The sequence below is a fragment of the Arvicanthis niloticus genome, chromosome 7, assembly GCF_011762505.2.
Source record: "Arvicanthis niloticus isolate mArvNil1 chromosome 7, mArvNil1.pat.X, whole genome shotgun sequence".
NCBI lineage: Eukaryota > Metazoa > Chordata > Mammalia > Rodentia > Muridae > Arvicanthis > Arvicanthis niloticus.
In genome coordinates this window covers 10,761,295-10,774,462 of record NC_047664.1, presented here as the reverse complement: position 1 = coordinate 10,774,462, position 13,168 = coordinate 10,761,295, and the positions used below count along the sequence as shown (strand labels likewise).

Below are 13,168 nucleotides of genomic sequence, written 5' to 3'. Positions count from 1 at the left end.
TCTCACTGTTTCAACGCTGCCAAGGTTACGGTGATGTCACTTACTGACTAAGAGAGCTGAGAGACTAATTAGACTCTACTTCTGAGGTTCGAGCAGAAGCTCAGAAAGAGAAGCAGATAAGCAACTTGCTGTAGCCTTTAACTGATATGTAGATTCCACTGGAGCCTGTGTAGAATCCTTGAGGAGAGAACTCTTGGGTGGGAGAGAATATTGTGAAATGTCAGGAGTGTAGTAAAATACTAGCCATCTGACAATAAAAGGGGACAGTGTGTGTCTGTGTAGATGTGTGTAAATGACCATGTGCCACGGCATTCTAACCACAAAGGAATCGGAACTCCAGTGGATCCGTCTGTAAGTGCTTACTGAAAAGTTTCATTTGCCTATATATCAAGTGCACTAAACCCAAAGTCACCTTCACACCCTCTGGCTGTGATTCATATAGTTTATCATTCTTGTCAGAAAGGGGTCCAGAAATTTACTCATGTATTTATGCCTCGATTGGTGCTACAGTAACATTCTTAGAACTGAGACCTTAAATGATCTTATCTCATTTTAGTATTTTTATGTGTAAGTGGTTTTGCCTTCATGTATGGCTATCTGTCATGTTGTTTAGGGCCCCTGGAGGCTGAAAGAAGGTATTGGGAGCCCCCGGGACTGGAGTTACAGATGGTCATATACCTGCGTGCAGGTGCTAGGGATTGAACCCAAGTCTTCTGGAAGAGTAGCCCCTGTTCTTAATCACACAGCCGTCTCTCTAGCCCAAGACCTGAGGATTTTTAAAGACAGTTCTTCATACAGATACATACACTATATTTTGACCATATCGCCCTTGGCTCCCTTCCTCCAACTCCCTTCATCCTGCGTTTTCTTTATTTCCTTTTCCTTTTAGACTCACCGAGTCCAATGCTGCCCATATGCACACGGGTGTGGGGCTCCCCACCGTTGGGCCACATTCCCAAAGAAAATGACCCTTTCCCCAGCCGCCATCCACTGCCAGTAGCTCCTCATCGGGGCGGGGCTTTGAGAGCCCTGCCCAGTCTGTGCTTGAGTTTTGCCCAGCTTCATCTTGTGCAGGTAGCCACATGTGACCGAGCTCTCGAGTGCACACTCAGAGGACAGTGTTTCTGGGCACCCATCCCATCCTCCAGCTCTTATGTGCTCTCTGCTCCTGCCCCTGGGGTGTGAACCTGCGGTTTGGGTGTGAAAAATTCCCATAGCAAATTCCATTGTGCTGTGCCAGCTTCAAGCATGTGTTCCTCTTTCTGTGCTATTACTACAGGAGATAGGGAATCTGAAGAACCTGCTCTGCCTAGATGTCTCTGAAAACAGGCTGGAAAGACTTCCTGAAGAAATCAGTGGCCTGACTTCTTTGACAGACTTAGTCATTTCCCAGAACTTACTAGAAACAATTCCTGATGGCATTGGTGAGTATTGGCTAGTACCAGACACCGAGTTCTACCTGCTGCCCTCTAGGGCTTTAGAACTCACTCTGTAATTCTTTGGTTCTCTCTGTTCAGTGCTGGGAATGTGGCTCCTCAGGTTTCTTGTTTTTAAAGAAGGAAAGCAGTGACTATTTAATGCAGTATAAGTTTCAAATGCATCTATCTGTTCATCCTGGTTTGGCAAAACCTACAGTATTATGAGTCTCAAGGGCTGACTCATAATCTATCTTTGTCCATAATTATAAAGGCGATTAGTCAAAATAAGAGGACGTGTTTCAGGCAAATGAACAGTCACCAGAACGTCTCATATCAGCATCCTAAACAGTTCATGAGGGCATAACTCAGACATCACTAAAATTTAGTTCTTCATTGGGTTTGGGCCTCTTGGTAAGAGTGCACTGGGGAGGTGCTTTTAAAGGGGGCAGCGGTAGAGCTGAGCCTTTTCCACTATGTTAGGAGAGATCTTTTAACCATCCTTTGGTATTTCCTTTCAAAATAATCCAGGAAGTCTCTTTTCTTTTATCACCCTTTCTCTTCCCCCTGCCCCCACCCCCTCCCTATTTCCCTTCCTCCTCTCCTACTCTGAGACAGCGTCTTATTATATGCTTACCTCTGGCTGTACTGGAACTGGCTATATAGAGCAGGTTGGCCTCAACCTCATGGAGATCTGTCTGCCTCTACCTCCCAAATGCTGAGATTGAAGGCCACACCACACCCACCCTATTTTTTTCTTATAAAGGAACTTAGACCAGTGTGAGAAGTTAGTACAGTATATGATAGAAAAATGTGTTATTTAAGCTGTGAGAAAATGTTTTTTTAAATCATATCTCTGTCTTGTCTTAATAAACAAGGTCCTGGGCTTGTTATTTTAAATAGAGTTTCTATAATGTTTTCCTTGTATGCACTGTTAATCCTGTGAGAAAAAAAAATGTCTGTTAATGTGCTTTTTTTTTTTTTTTTTGGTTGTTGTTCATTTGTTTGAATTTCTCAGATAGAAAGTTATATATAATCTAGAAATTTTGAAAACAGAATCAATAAATTAAAAATTAATAAAAATGATTAAAATGGAATTTTAATCACACATGTATGTACACACACATGTATGTACACACACATGCACGCATGCATGCACACAGGAGAGAGGGAGAGAGACAGAGTATAAAATGCAGGGTATCCCCATTACAGTACTCCCTCATGCCTGTAAGGACCTATGTCTAATCACAGATTGTAAAAAAGAGTGTGGCTAAGGTCATAATTAAAGCAATTACTGATGACAGCAGTTAGCTAGGCTACCGACACATTTGGTTAGTACCAGTTAAAAGCGGATGGGGATTTTGACTTTGTAGAACAGGTCATTCAGAATCATATATGGCATCATGTGCTATAGAGACTGGATTTGGAATAGAAGGAATTGGCAGAGGGGAGCTGGCCTACTGTGGGCGTTCAAGGGCTGTCTGTAGCAGGGCCCTCTGTAGCAGGCTCAGTGTGTCCTGTAGTTCAGATGGGCAGCCTGCTAGGGATCACAAATCTCAGTTTCACTTGAAAAGCTTTAAGAAAAACAGACATAATTGCTACAAATTACTTTGTGATTCTTCCTGGAGAAACAAGTACCTCATTCACTTGATCTCTTCAGGCTGTAGAGCCTCCAGCTGGGAATGGGGTTAAGGAGACCTGTCAAGCTGCACTGTCCCTGTGTAATACCAGCATGTCTCCTGATAGCAAGGGCCTGTGGAGATCCACAGGGCACTTAGTATGTTATTGATTATGCTACATAACGAGCTAATTGGTGACTAGTCCTTCTTTGTCCCATGGCTCTGCCCAAGGTCAGATAGTTCTGTCACTTTTCTCTGCCCAGCTTCATGTTTCTATCTGGGATCTTCTCATTCCCTGGGGAAGGTCTCATGCTAGGATCTCAGTAGGCAGTGGAGGGTGCCTGTGCTGTTTGTTTCCCTGACGTCAGCTGAAAGGAGGGACCTGAATGATGTAATGTATTTTGATTTCCTTCTCTTTTTCCTGGGGACTTGGAGGTGGCTGTTAGCCTCCTTCTTTGCTCTGTCCTGCAGGCATCTGTCAAGACTTCCTGTTTAGAAGCTCTTTAGAGTGTCTGCCTTTTCTGCACAGGCGGAGCTACTTCCATTAGGGTCTTCACTGAGTTGTTGTAGTCAGGATGATGAATTAGATGAGGGTCCCTTCCATCCACAAAACTCTTAAGAGCGCATCAGTAGACAACTGTTAGTCCTTCATGAAATTTTCTGTCTTTCAAGTCTTTTCAGTTAGCCCTTGCAAATGATTTGTTTGTAATTACTGACTTTCTGATGCGCTGAAGAAATTACTCTGACTCTCAACCTTTAGTGATCTAAATGAGACTGTTAACAGTATCAGTTTGAAAAGCTGGATGAAGAGAAAACAAGTAATTATTTAAAATGAAAACGAATAGCAGATAGAAAAAAAAAAAAAAAAAACCAAACCCAAGTGGTGATTAGGCAAAGAATCACGGCTAATGAGTTTAAATGACATTCTTGTAGGGAAACTAAAGAAGCTGTCAATCTTGAAGTTGGATCAGAACAGGCTCACACAGTTGCCTGAAGCAATCGGGGATTGTGAAAATCTCACGGAATTAGTTCTTACAGAAAACCGGCTCCTGGTAAGTGCCTGAAGACGGACCTTAGTTACATAAGTGGAGAGTGTTTTGGCTCCACACTCAGAGTGTGTATGCTTACTAAACTCAGGCCACACACATCCCCTGTGAAACTTACTTGTAAGCTGCACGCGTGCAGGATGTCTGAGTCTACCCAGGAGAGGAAATGGTGACTCCCCCGGGAAAGCCCTGGGGGATGGATGCTTAGACTACTCTGTCCTCTGAGCTGGAGGAAGGTGTCTGAAAACTTTGAAGAAAACCACTGCTAACTGCATCCTAAAAACAAGGACTGGAGGCAGCTGCTCAGACTCACACTTTGACCAAGCCTCCTTTCCCTATCAGGGGCAAAGAGTGTACACACCACCTGTCCGCGGTGGTCAGCAGCACAGTGGCAGCCAGTCTCTGCTGTCCGCTCCCTTCCTGCCCCAGCCCCCCCCCCACTTGTCTGTCAGGCCCTCTGTTCATCTCCTCTTCCTCTGCTGCAGTTGTCTTGTGCACTGTCTTCACTGTCCCCTTGGTCATGCTTCTGTCCTCTGCATTCCCTCCTTCTCACTTCCTCTGTGTTGTTAAAGGAACTGTTTTCCCTTAGGTGGGAAGAGCAGTGAGAGACAGCCTAAGAAGAGCGAGAACTTGGACCTGGCAGAGGTCCCCTGATCATTCCTGCCTTAGCAGTGGTTTTAGGCTTACAACTAAAATTATAACAGTAGTCACCCTCAGATTCCTCTGTGATGTTAGGAAGCCCCCGTGAGCTCAGCCTGCTGCTGGAGGCTCTGCGGTGCACACCAGCCCTGCTTAGCTTTCTTCATGCCCACTGTGGTCTTGCTGCCCCCGCGGCCTTCACACGGAAAGCCGCTATCCGCCTGTAGTGTTCTGGTATGCCTGCAGGACAGGTATAATCCCTGAGCGTGTGAATACACACTTGCCTGAGTGGAAGAGCGTCACCTTTCCCTGTCTCTGCCTTTTACTTATTTTCTTTCAAACGTACGCTCATATCAACAGAAATTCAGAACACTTAACTACATTTCCGTAAGTGACCATTGGGAAACTCAAAAAGTATTTTCTTTTGCTGATACTTTTAAAGTTCTTGTAAATAATTGCTTCTTCTGTTGAGCTAAGTTAAGAAAATTAGTGATCAGTTAATAACAAAAGTATTATTTTAACAGACTTTACCTAAGAGCATTGGAAAACTTAAGAAGCTGAGCAACTTGAATGCAGACAGGAATAAATTAGTGTCGTTACCAAAAGAGGTAGGTGCTGCTAAAGAAATAACTATGGTAGTAATTATTACATGTGAAGGATCAAAAATGTCCATGGGCATTGGCTTGTTTTTTTTTGGTTTTTTTTTTTTTTTTAATGTTTAATAGATTATGGAACATTTAAAGTCGCGAGTATGAGCTTGGTTGGAGGACTGAATCCAAGAGTTGAGAAAGGCACATTGATAAAATTTAAATAGAAGAAAGAGATTGATGTTTTGATCTGACAAGAATGACTCTATTGACAGAAGTGGATAATTTGGGAGTTTGCCAGAGAATGTGGATGATTTTGAGTTTAACTGTCACATTTAACCGCTTTTATTGTGCTTATAAAAGTGGACCTCCGTACAGCCCCATATCTCAGCAGAGATTTAGACCAGGACATGTTAATGTCTGCATCGGGATCTTTTACAAAGGTATTCCTACAGAGGAAGGCCAGCGGGAAGCTACCTTCTCCACCACCGTCACCCCCTCTTCCTCCCATGTCACCACCCTCCTCCTCTCACACCATCTACCCCTCTAGTGCAAAGAGACAGTCACTTTCCACTGCCCAGAGGAACTCTAGGCTCTTCAGAGCCTTTAAAGTCCATCAGAGGAGGTGGAAATGCTGACCAAAGAGAGACCCCACAGAGCATGAGGTGTGGAGGTATATAGTACCCCTTTATGGAAAGGTTTACATTTGGTGGGGACTGGGAGAGCTGTACTGGAAGGAGTGAGACTGGGCTTCTTCCCCTTTTGTTGTTTTTAATGCGTGTAACAGTCAAAGGTTGAGTTTATGGTCCTCACGTTTCCCTTTATTGACTAGACAGACCATTGGTGGGACTTCCTGATTGTTGGAGTTCTCATATAAAAATCCTCTTTCCTCGATTTGATCATTGGCCAGATTCAGTTTTGTTCATGTTTCGCTGCTGTGACCCTTCCACCGTCTGTCTTGGAATAATTTCAGAGTTGGTATTTAATCAGGCAGAACTTGAAGCCCACCTATTTCTTTTCCTAGGGCTGCTTACTGTACAGGGTGTGTGGGCTTCCTCTTTTCCTTTCTCGACTTGGTTCTCTGCTCACAGGGTCCAGATTCTTCTGGGTAAGATGGATAACTTTCCTGAGTGGAAGCAACAGGATACAGATTAAAAACACAGCATGTTTATAATCAGACACACCTTTAACATGAGCTATCACATCTAAACAAAACTGTCTCCAACAGAAATACCCAAGCCTACCTCTTGGCCAAATTGAGACACAGCTAAGACTCTGCTGATCAAAACATTTGGTTCTACTGTGTAAGCTGTAAACCAAAACACAGCGGATAGTGTGAACGCTGATTTCTCCCCTTACAGAATAGCACTTGTGCATAAGGATGGGATTGGATGCAGAATCAGCAGGAGAGAGAATATGTGTCACTTTCTTCCTTAACCTTGTGTGGTTTATGGCACTCAGTCTCTTGAAGTCATGACAATCCCCTAAGTTCACAGAAACTGAGGCCGGTCACTCTTTACCTCCAAAATGACTCTCCCAATCTCTGAGTTCTGTGCCTAGCAAGTAAAACCAGAGCAAAGGAAGAGATTCAGACGGAACCTGGCCCTTTCACCTGTGCGGCTCAGAAAGTGTAGAAAACCTTGATTAAGTAAGGAAAGGTCAAGTGATCTTCAGTCTGTGTGCTCAGAACAATAATACAGCATAGGGGTGTTTTTGATGCAGATGCTAAGGAGAGTGCTTTGAGGTTTAATGACAGCATTCTCACAGTGTCTCTGGATCTCTTGTGAATCCTTTCCTCCAGGGACACATTTTAGCCAAGAACTTTGCAGATTTTTGAGTTATAAAGCTGCCACTGCGATTTGAACAGTGATTCGTCTTTGTTTTAAGAGAGTGAGTCTCCAGCAGTGCCTCTGTAACACCTTTATGTCTGGTGAAGTCCACCACAAAACATAGTTAGCTCTAAGGCATTTACACCTTCACATTTTGTTTATTTTCTGGGACGTTCTGATTGATTTCCTTGCACAAAGGGTTTTATGAGTGAATAAAATGGATACTTTTTTTTTTCTTTAGCCTCTTGATAAAGTAGAAACGTTTTGATATTTAGGAGTGAGGTCTCTCTAGATTTATCTTCAGCTCCGCCCCCCTAGATAAAGAAACTCACCAAGTGTACGTGTCTGGCTGTGTCCTGGGTCACAGCTTGGTACCCATGAGAAATGATCTGCTTGTCTCATCGGGGCTCAATAGCTACAGTACACAGTGCCCCAACTGCGTATCAGGTCACTGGTGTGTACAGTTAGTGTGGTCTGCCCTGTGACTGTCTGTGCGTGAACACTAACTAGCTCTACCTCTGTGCTGATTGATACCACTCCATCAAATCTTACACTTTTCTTTGAAAAATGTGTTATTACCTTTTTTCTCGATCAGTTGAGTTGCACACATAGTATATCTAAGCCAAAACAAGAACCAGTCCGTTTTTACATCCCAAATCCCTAGCTGTGTAACTGCGGTTGGCTTGGCCTGTAGTTTTCCCTATACTGTGTCGTCGTCTCATTTGATGGTATTGTATATTGTCCGTCTCCTTACTCTCCAGCCGCATGCATTTCCATCTATTTCCCCAAATGACTGAGGGGAAGATGTTTGTACTGTTTGGGTCACAGTAAAGGATCCTGTTTGTGTTTCATTGTGTTATTTGTAGTAAACATGTGGAAATCAATGAATGTCTCTTGTTTTCTTAATTGTTAGCTGCTTGGAATTTTAGAAAAGTCAGGTAAACTTGTCATCTTGTAAGTATTGTTCTGACTACAGTTCCATCTCAACTTCCCGGTTTGCTTCATAAGTGCATGAAGATTCTACCTGGCTGAATTCTCCGTGTGTGTTCCTCATTGTTCAGTATGGACGGCTTCTCTATTAATAACTGCATGGCCCGGTCTGTTGTATCAGTATGTGTTTTTCATATTGGTTGAGATTATTCACAAAAAAAAAAATGCTTTTCTGTGACTTACACTGTAAGTCACTCAGAGACTCTGAAAGGCATCTTTTGCTGTCTCATCCACTGTCACTGCATTGTGCTTTGTCAACGTGATCCTAGCTTGTGGTGGAAAGGCTCCACCTGGCTCGCTTGCTACATCCGGCATGCATCTGAGCTCCCAGCCACTTACTCTGTGTTTTATTTCTCATTCTGTGGCTTACATTTGTACACTCTGGGAATGGGGATGAGTTAGCGGAGGAGAGCGTAGGCAGGAGCTGGTGTGTGATCACATGGTGCAGGAGGACAGCACCTTTAGTCTTCCCCAGCCAAGTGCTACCTTGAAATACCTTCTGACCAAAAGAAATTGAGCATATGACTGAGTTTAGAATACAAAGGATATGTTTGCCTATTATTTATTTTTTGTCTGTATTGGATCAAACTGAGAAAGGTATCCCAACTATATCATACCTGTTTGGTCAGGTGGAATAAAGGTAGAACTTTTAGAACATTCATAAAAGTTTTTGTTTTATTCAGGCAGTGTACAAAAATTAATTCCCTATAAGTATTCTGATGTTCAGAAATGTCTGTGGTGATAGAGTATTCATTCCACAGACAGCTTTTTGCCTTTTGTATGTTAAGTTTGTTTGTTTTAGACTGAGTTGCCCTTTCAGTTTAAGACTATTGATAGTAAGTAGAATATAGAACCTATACATAGTAGAATAAACTACAGTTGACCATAAGATCTGAAGACTGAGAATACATTCCTAAATTTGAAAGAGGAAATAAATCATAAAAGAAACAGTTGACAAGGCTAGAGCTGGCTCAGTGGGTGGAATGCCTGTCTCACAAGCATGAGGACCTGAGTTCAGTCTCTGGAGTCCTTGTTAAAAAGCTCAGTGTGTAACCCAACACTGAAGAAACAGAGACTGTTGGGTCCCTGGGGCTTGCTGGCCTGGTAGCCTAGCCTAAATAGGGGTTTCCAGGCAAGCGAGAGGCCCTGTGTCTACAAACTAGGAAGATGAGACCCTAGAAAAGACGAGATTGCGCCTGACCTTCAAATGCACACTAAGCTTCACATGGATGCAAGGACCAAACAATTGGTTATGATGGACTTGCTACCTGGAAGATTTCTTATCAGGAAGAGAATTAAAAAACGATTTATAGGTAGGAAGATGGTTAATCTCAAATGAAGAAAATCTTCACTATTATTATAAAGTTCTTCATGTCACTGAGCAAAAGATGGAAAAGTAAGCAAAACAAAACCAAATGACACTCAGAAAGGGAGAGTAGGCGAATCGGCCTCATAGGTGTTCACAGAAGTGTGGCAAATACTACAGGGCAGTGCATATTATCATGTAAGTATAAGTGTGATCATAGGACAGACAGACAGACTACTGATACTATTAAACCTTGAAAACATATATATTTACTTTTGTTCTTCAGTTTCTAGAAGTTTATTCTTAAAATATAATCCACAGGTACTAAGACACACACACAAGACTGTGTCTTGGATTTTGTACGGCAGCACCAAGCATACTCCAGGCACCATCCTAGAGACACATGAAGCAGCTCATAGGGACCAGTCTCTTGTGTCATTGCTTATTTTTGTCTGACTTTTTCCTGTACGCTTTTGAGGTTTAGACAGATCAATATCACATTCAACAGATTATTGAACTAGTGTTGGTAGAGAAGGGTTAGAACTGATGGCATCGCCATAGTGGTGGCGCTCGCCTTCAGTCTCAGCACCTGGAAGGCAGAGGCTGGCAGATCTCTGCGTTCGAGGCCAGCCTGGTCTACAGAGTGAGTTACAGGGCAACCAGGGCCACACAGTGAAACCTTGCCTTGAAGAACCAGAGAGGGGGAGGGTGTGTGAGTGGAGTGTGTGTGTGTGTGTGTGTGTGTGTGTGTGTGTGAGTGAAGGGAGTGGGGGGTAGCACTAACTAGGAACATCAAACATGGATGGATTGTTTAATAATCTGCTACATATCTACAGGGGAAAATACTGTGGAGTCAATAAAATCCTTCAGAAGTAAAATGACATTGAATATATTCTGTGTGTGTGTGTGTGTGTGTGTGTGTGTGTGTGCATGCTCGCTAAAGATCATGTCTTGTTATATGTATGGTCCAATAATTTGTAGAATCCTCAAACCATATAATTTCAAAAATGTCCTTGAAATGGGGGACGTTTTTATAATATAGCATAGACTCTGAGAAGGATTCTAAAATTATGTATATTATTTTTGTTCACCTTATATTTCAGGCCAGATTTTGTTTTCTTTGTAAGTTTTCCCTTTTGCCTGTGAAATGTGGGTTCTATTCTGCTTCCAATAGTGAAACAATGGGAAAGCAGCCTCTTAAATGTGAAGATGTGAAGCTGGCTGACCTAGGCTGCTTCTCTGGATCATTGGCATGATTGTTGCCTCCAGGATGCTCCATAAAAATGTACCCATCAGAGTACCGTTTCTCAGTCTGTGAATTGCACCCTCTTTGGGGGTTGTTGAATGACCCCTTCACGGTGGTCACTTAAGACTATCTGAAAGGCCCACCTAAGACCACCAGAAAACACAGGTATTTACATTATGATTCATAACAGTAGCAAGGTACAATTATGAGGAAGCGATGAGAATAGTGTTATGGTTGGGGTCAGCACAGCATGAGGAACTGGACTGAAGGGTCGCAGCATCAGGAAGGCTGAGGGCCACTGCTTTACAGGCTGTTGTGGCCATTTCCAGGTCCTGCCTGGGTTAGCTTAATGGCAGGCAGTTAAAGATAGGACCATTTTGAATTAACATAGACACAAAAGAACTAAACTAGGATTTCCTGCTACATTCTGTAGTTTTTTTTTAGAGACTCCAAATCCAAACCCTTGTATTCTTGGAAGGTATTATTAGTGGTTTAAGGGAGGTTTAAAATACCAGCTTCCTACATAACTGGTAATAGGTTATTGAAATAGTGACTCTGCTTCCCAGAATTTCTAAGTGATAATAGACATTTTATCCTGATGACCGCCAGGGAACCTTCAAATTCTGCCTTGTGAAACCAAAAGAGAGATCGGAATACACACAAATGATTCCGGTAACATGATAGTGAGTTCACATCAGTCACTAACTGAGTTTTCATATAAAAAGAGTATTGGGATATGTGGTCAATCAGACAGTTCTTAAAAGGTCCAGGTAAACTCTACAGAAAAGTAGCTACCACGGCATAGTTTCAAGAATTCCATAAATACTCAAGTGTTGATTAGACTTGTCATTTACATCTGTGGCTTTCACTTCTTGGAGAAGGCATAGCTGCCACATGTATTTGGCAGCAACAGCCAGGATAGGCGCCAAATTATATGTGTGGCTCCATTCAGTTTCTTGCTGTTGCTTTTGGTTAAAATGAACCTATCCAAGCCTACAGAATATGTGACTCAGCCTAAAATCTCACCGATGTGTGCATGATCTCACAGCATCTCCGCTCTCCATGCATGGCAACCCCCCCCCCCCCCAGTATCCATTGTAAACTCCAGCTCTTGAACGGTTTTGAAGCTAGTATTTCTAATATTTTTTTTTGTCTCTAAAAATCAAAATTGTATGGCATTCCATGCTGGCTGGTGTGTAAGCAGGTCTTTGATACAAATGTGTACCTGACAGCATGGCTGTAAGAGTGACCAGGGCCTCCTCTTCATACACACTTGCAGCACGTGCTGTGTGCTGGCTTTGTCCTCCAGACAACATAACACTGGCTATCAGGAGGCTGCCGGCTTTGACAGCCCAGAATCTAAGAGGCTCGTACACACAGTTGCCTTCCACTGCTTGAGGAAAGAGAAAGTGAGAGGAGATGAGGTTATAAGCCCAGCAGATAGTGTACACACCCCAGTACACATTTATGCTGTTCTCATTGAATACTTAGGGATATTCTCATTTTTAGGGTTCTCTGGTGTACTTTAATTAAACAATTTTTACCATGTTTTATATGCATAGGGTACAATTGGAAAATATTGACATATTATAGCTTGGGGCCTCCAAATATATATCGTATGGGGCCTGAGACAGGGGACACTGTCAAGGCAAGATGCCTATCTCATAGTCACAGTGTTGTGTCACTCAGTATGCCTTCTGGGGAGTTACTGTTCATGAGATAACTATGTGGGTAACTAATATTGCCTGTTTTGCCTCCTTTGGGTATGAATAAAGCTTGTCTTTTCAAAGTTTAGCCAGAGGGATGGCTGCTGAGTACAGCCTTAAAAGACAGACCTTTATACAGATCCATGGCCCGCACTGCACTCAGGTCTGCCAGAGATGCTGGTTCCTGGGTGGGTTGGGAATGGTGTTCTGTGAGAACTTCCCAGGAGGAGGTCTTTGTCAGGACCACCTAAGCTTTTCAGAGACAATGATATCAGACCTCAGAAGGACGTGGCTTTGATCCCTTCCCATGATGTTCCTGGACGTCTAGGTAAAGCCAGTGATTTTCCTCATCTCTTTCAAGCAGTGCCAAGCCAGATGGGATACAGTAGTATACCTGTTTCATGGCAATGCATTGGGCTCTCAGTTTTGAAAACTCATGAACTGCTCTTGCTAGAACAAAGAAAGAGTTTTACTGTCCTCACATCTATCCAGAAGTGGGTAACTTCCACATATATTCTTTCCAAAGCAAGGAGAGAAACTGTGTGAACATACTTGAACTATTTAGTAGGTGCATAGTTGATGGATGCTGGGTAGTCAAGTGTTCTAAGTGTAAGTATGCAGGTACAAATAAACAGTAATCTGGTCAAGTGACCTTGAGACTTTCGAGAGATGATTTGTCATGTTAGAGTAATAGTCCATAATTATGAAAAAAATGCAGAGAGTAGTTTATTGTGGTGACCAGAAGGTTCTGGAAAACTGGAGGGGCTGAAGGACACTCAGCCAAT

At 42.8% G+C, this 13,168-nt stretch overlaps 1 protein-coding gene across 2 annotated transcripts in view; it reads left to right on the top strand.

Annotated features, from left to right (window-relative positions):
- Window positions 1-13,168, top strand: part of Lrrc1 (leucine rich repeat containing 1) — a 113,772-nt gene that overhangs the window by 88,028 nt on the left and 12,576 nt on the right. For both annotated transcript variants that reach the window (XM_034509192.2, XM_076937919.1), the window contains exons 8-10: window positions 1,280-1,424; window positions 3,968-4,086; window positions 5,244-5,327. In XM_034509192.2, the coding sequence (XP_034365083.1) occupies window positions 1,280-1,424; window positions 3,968-4,086; window positions 5,244-5,327 (348 nt within the window). The remainder of the gene's footprint in view (window positions 1-1,279; window positions 1,425-3,967; window positions 4,087-5,243; window positions 5,328-13,168) is intronic.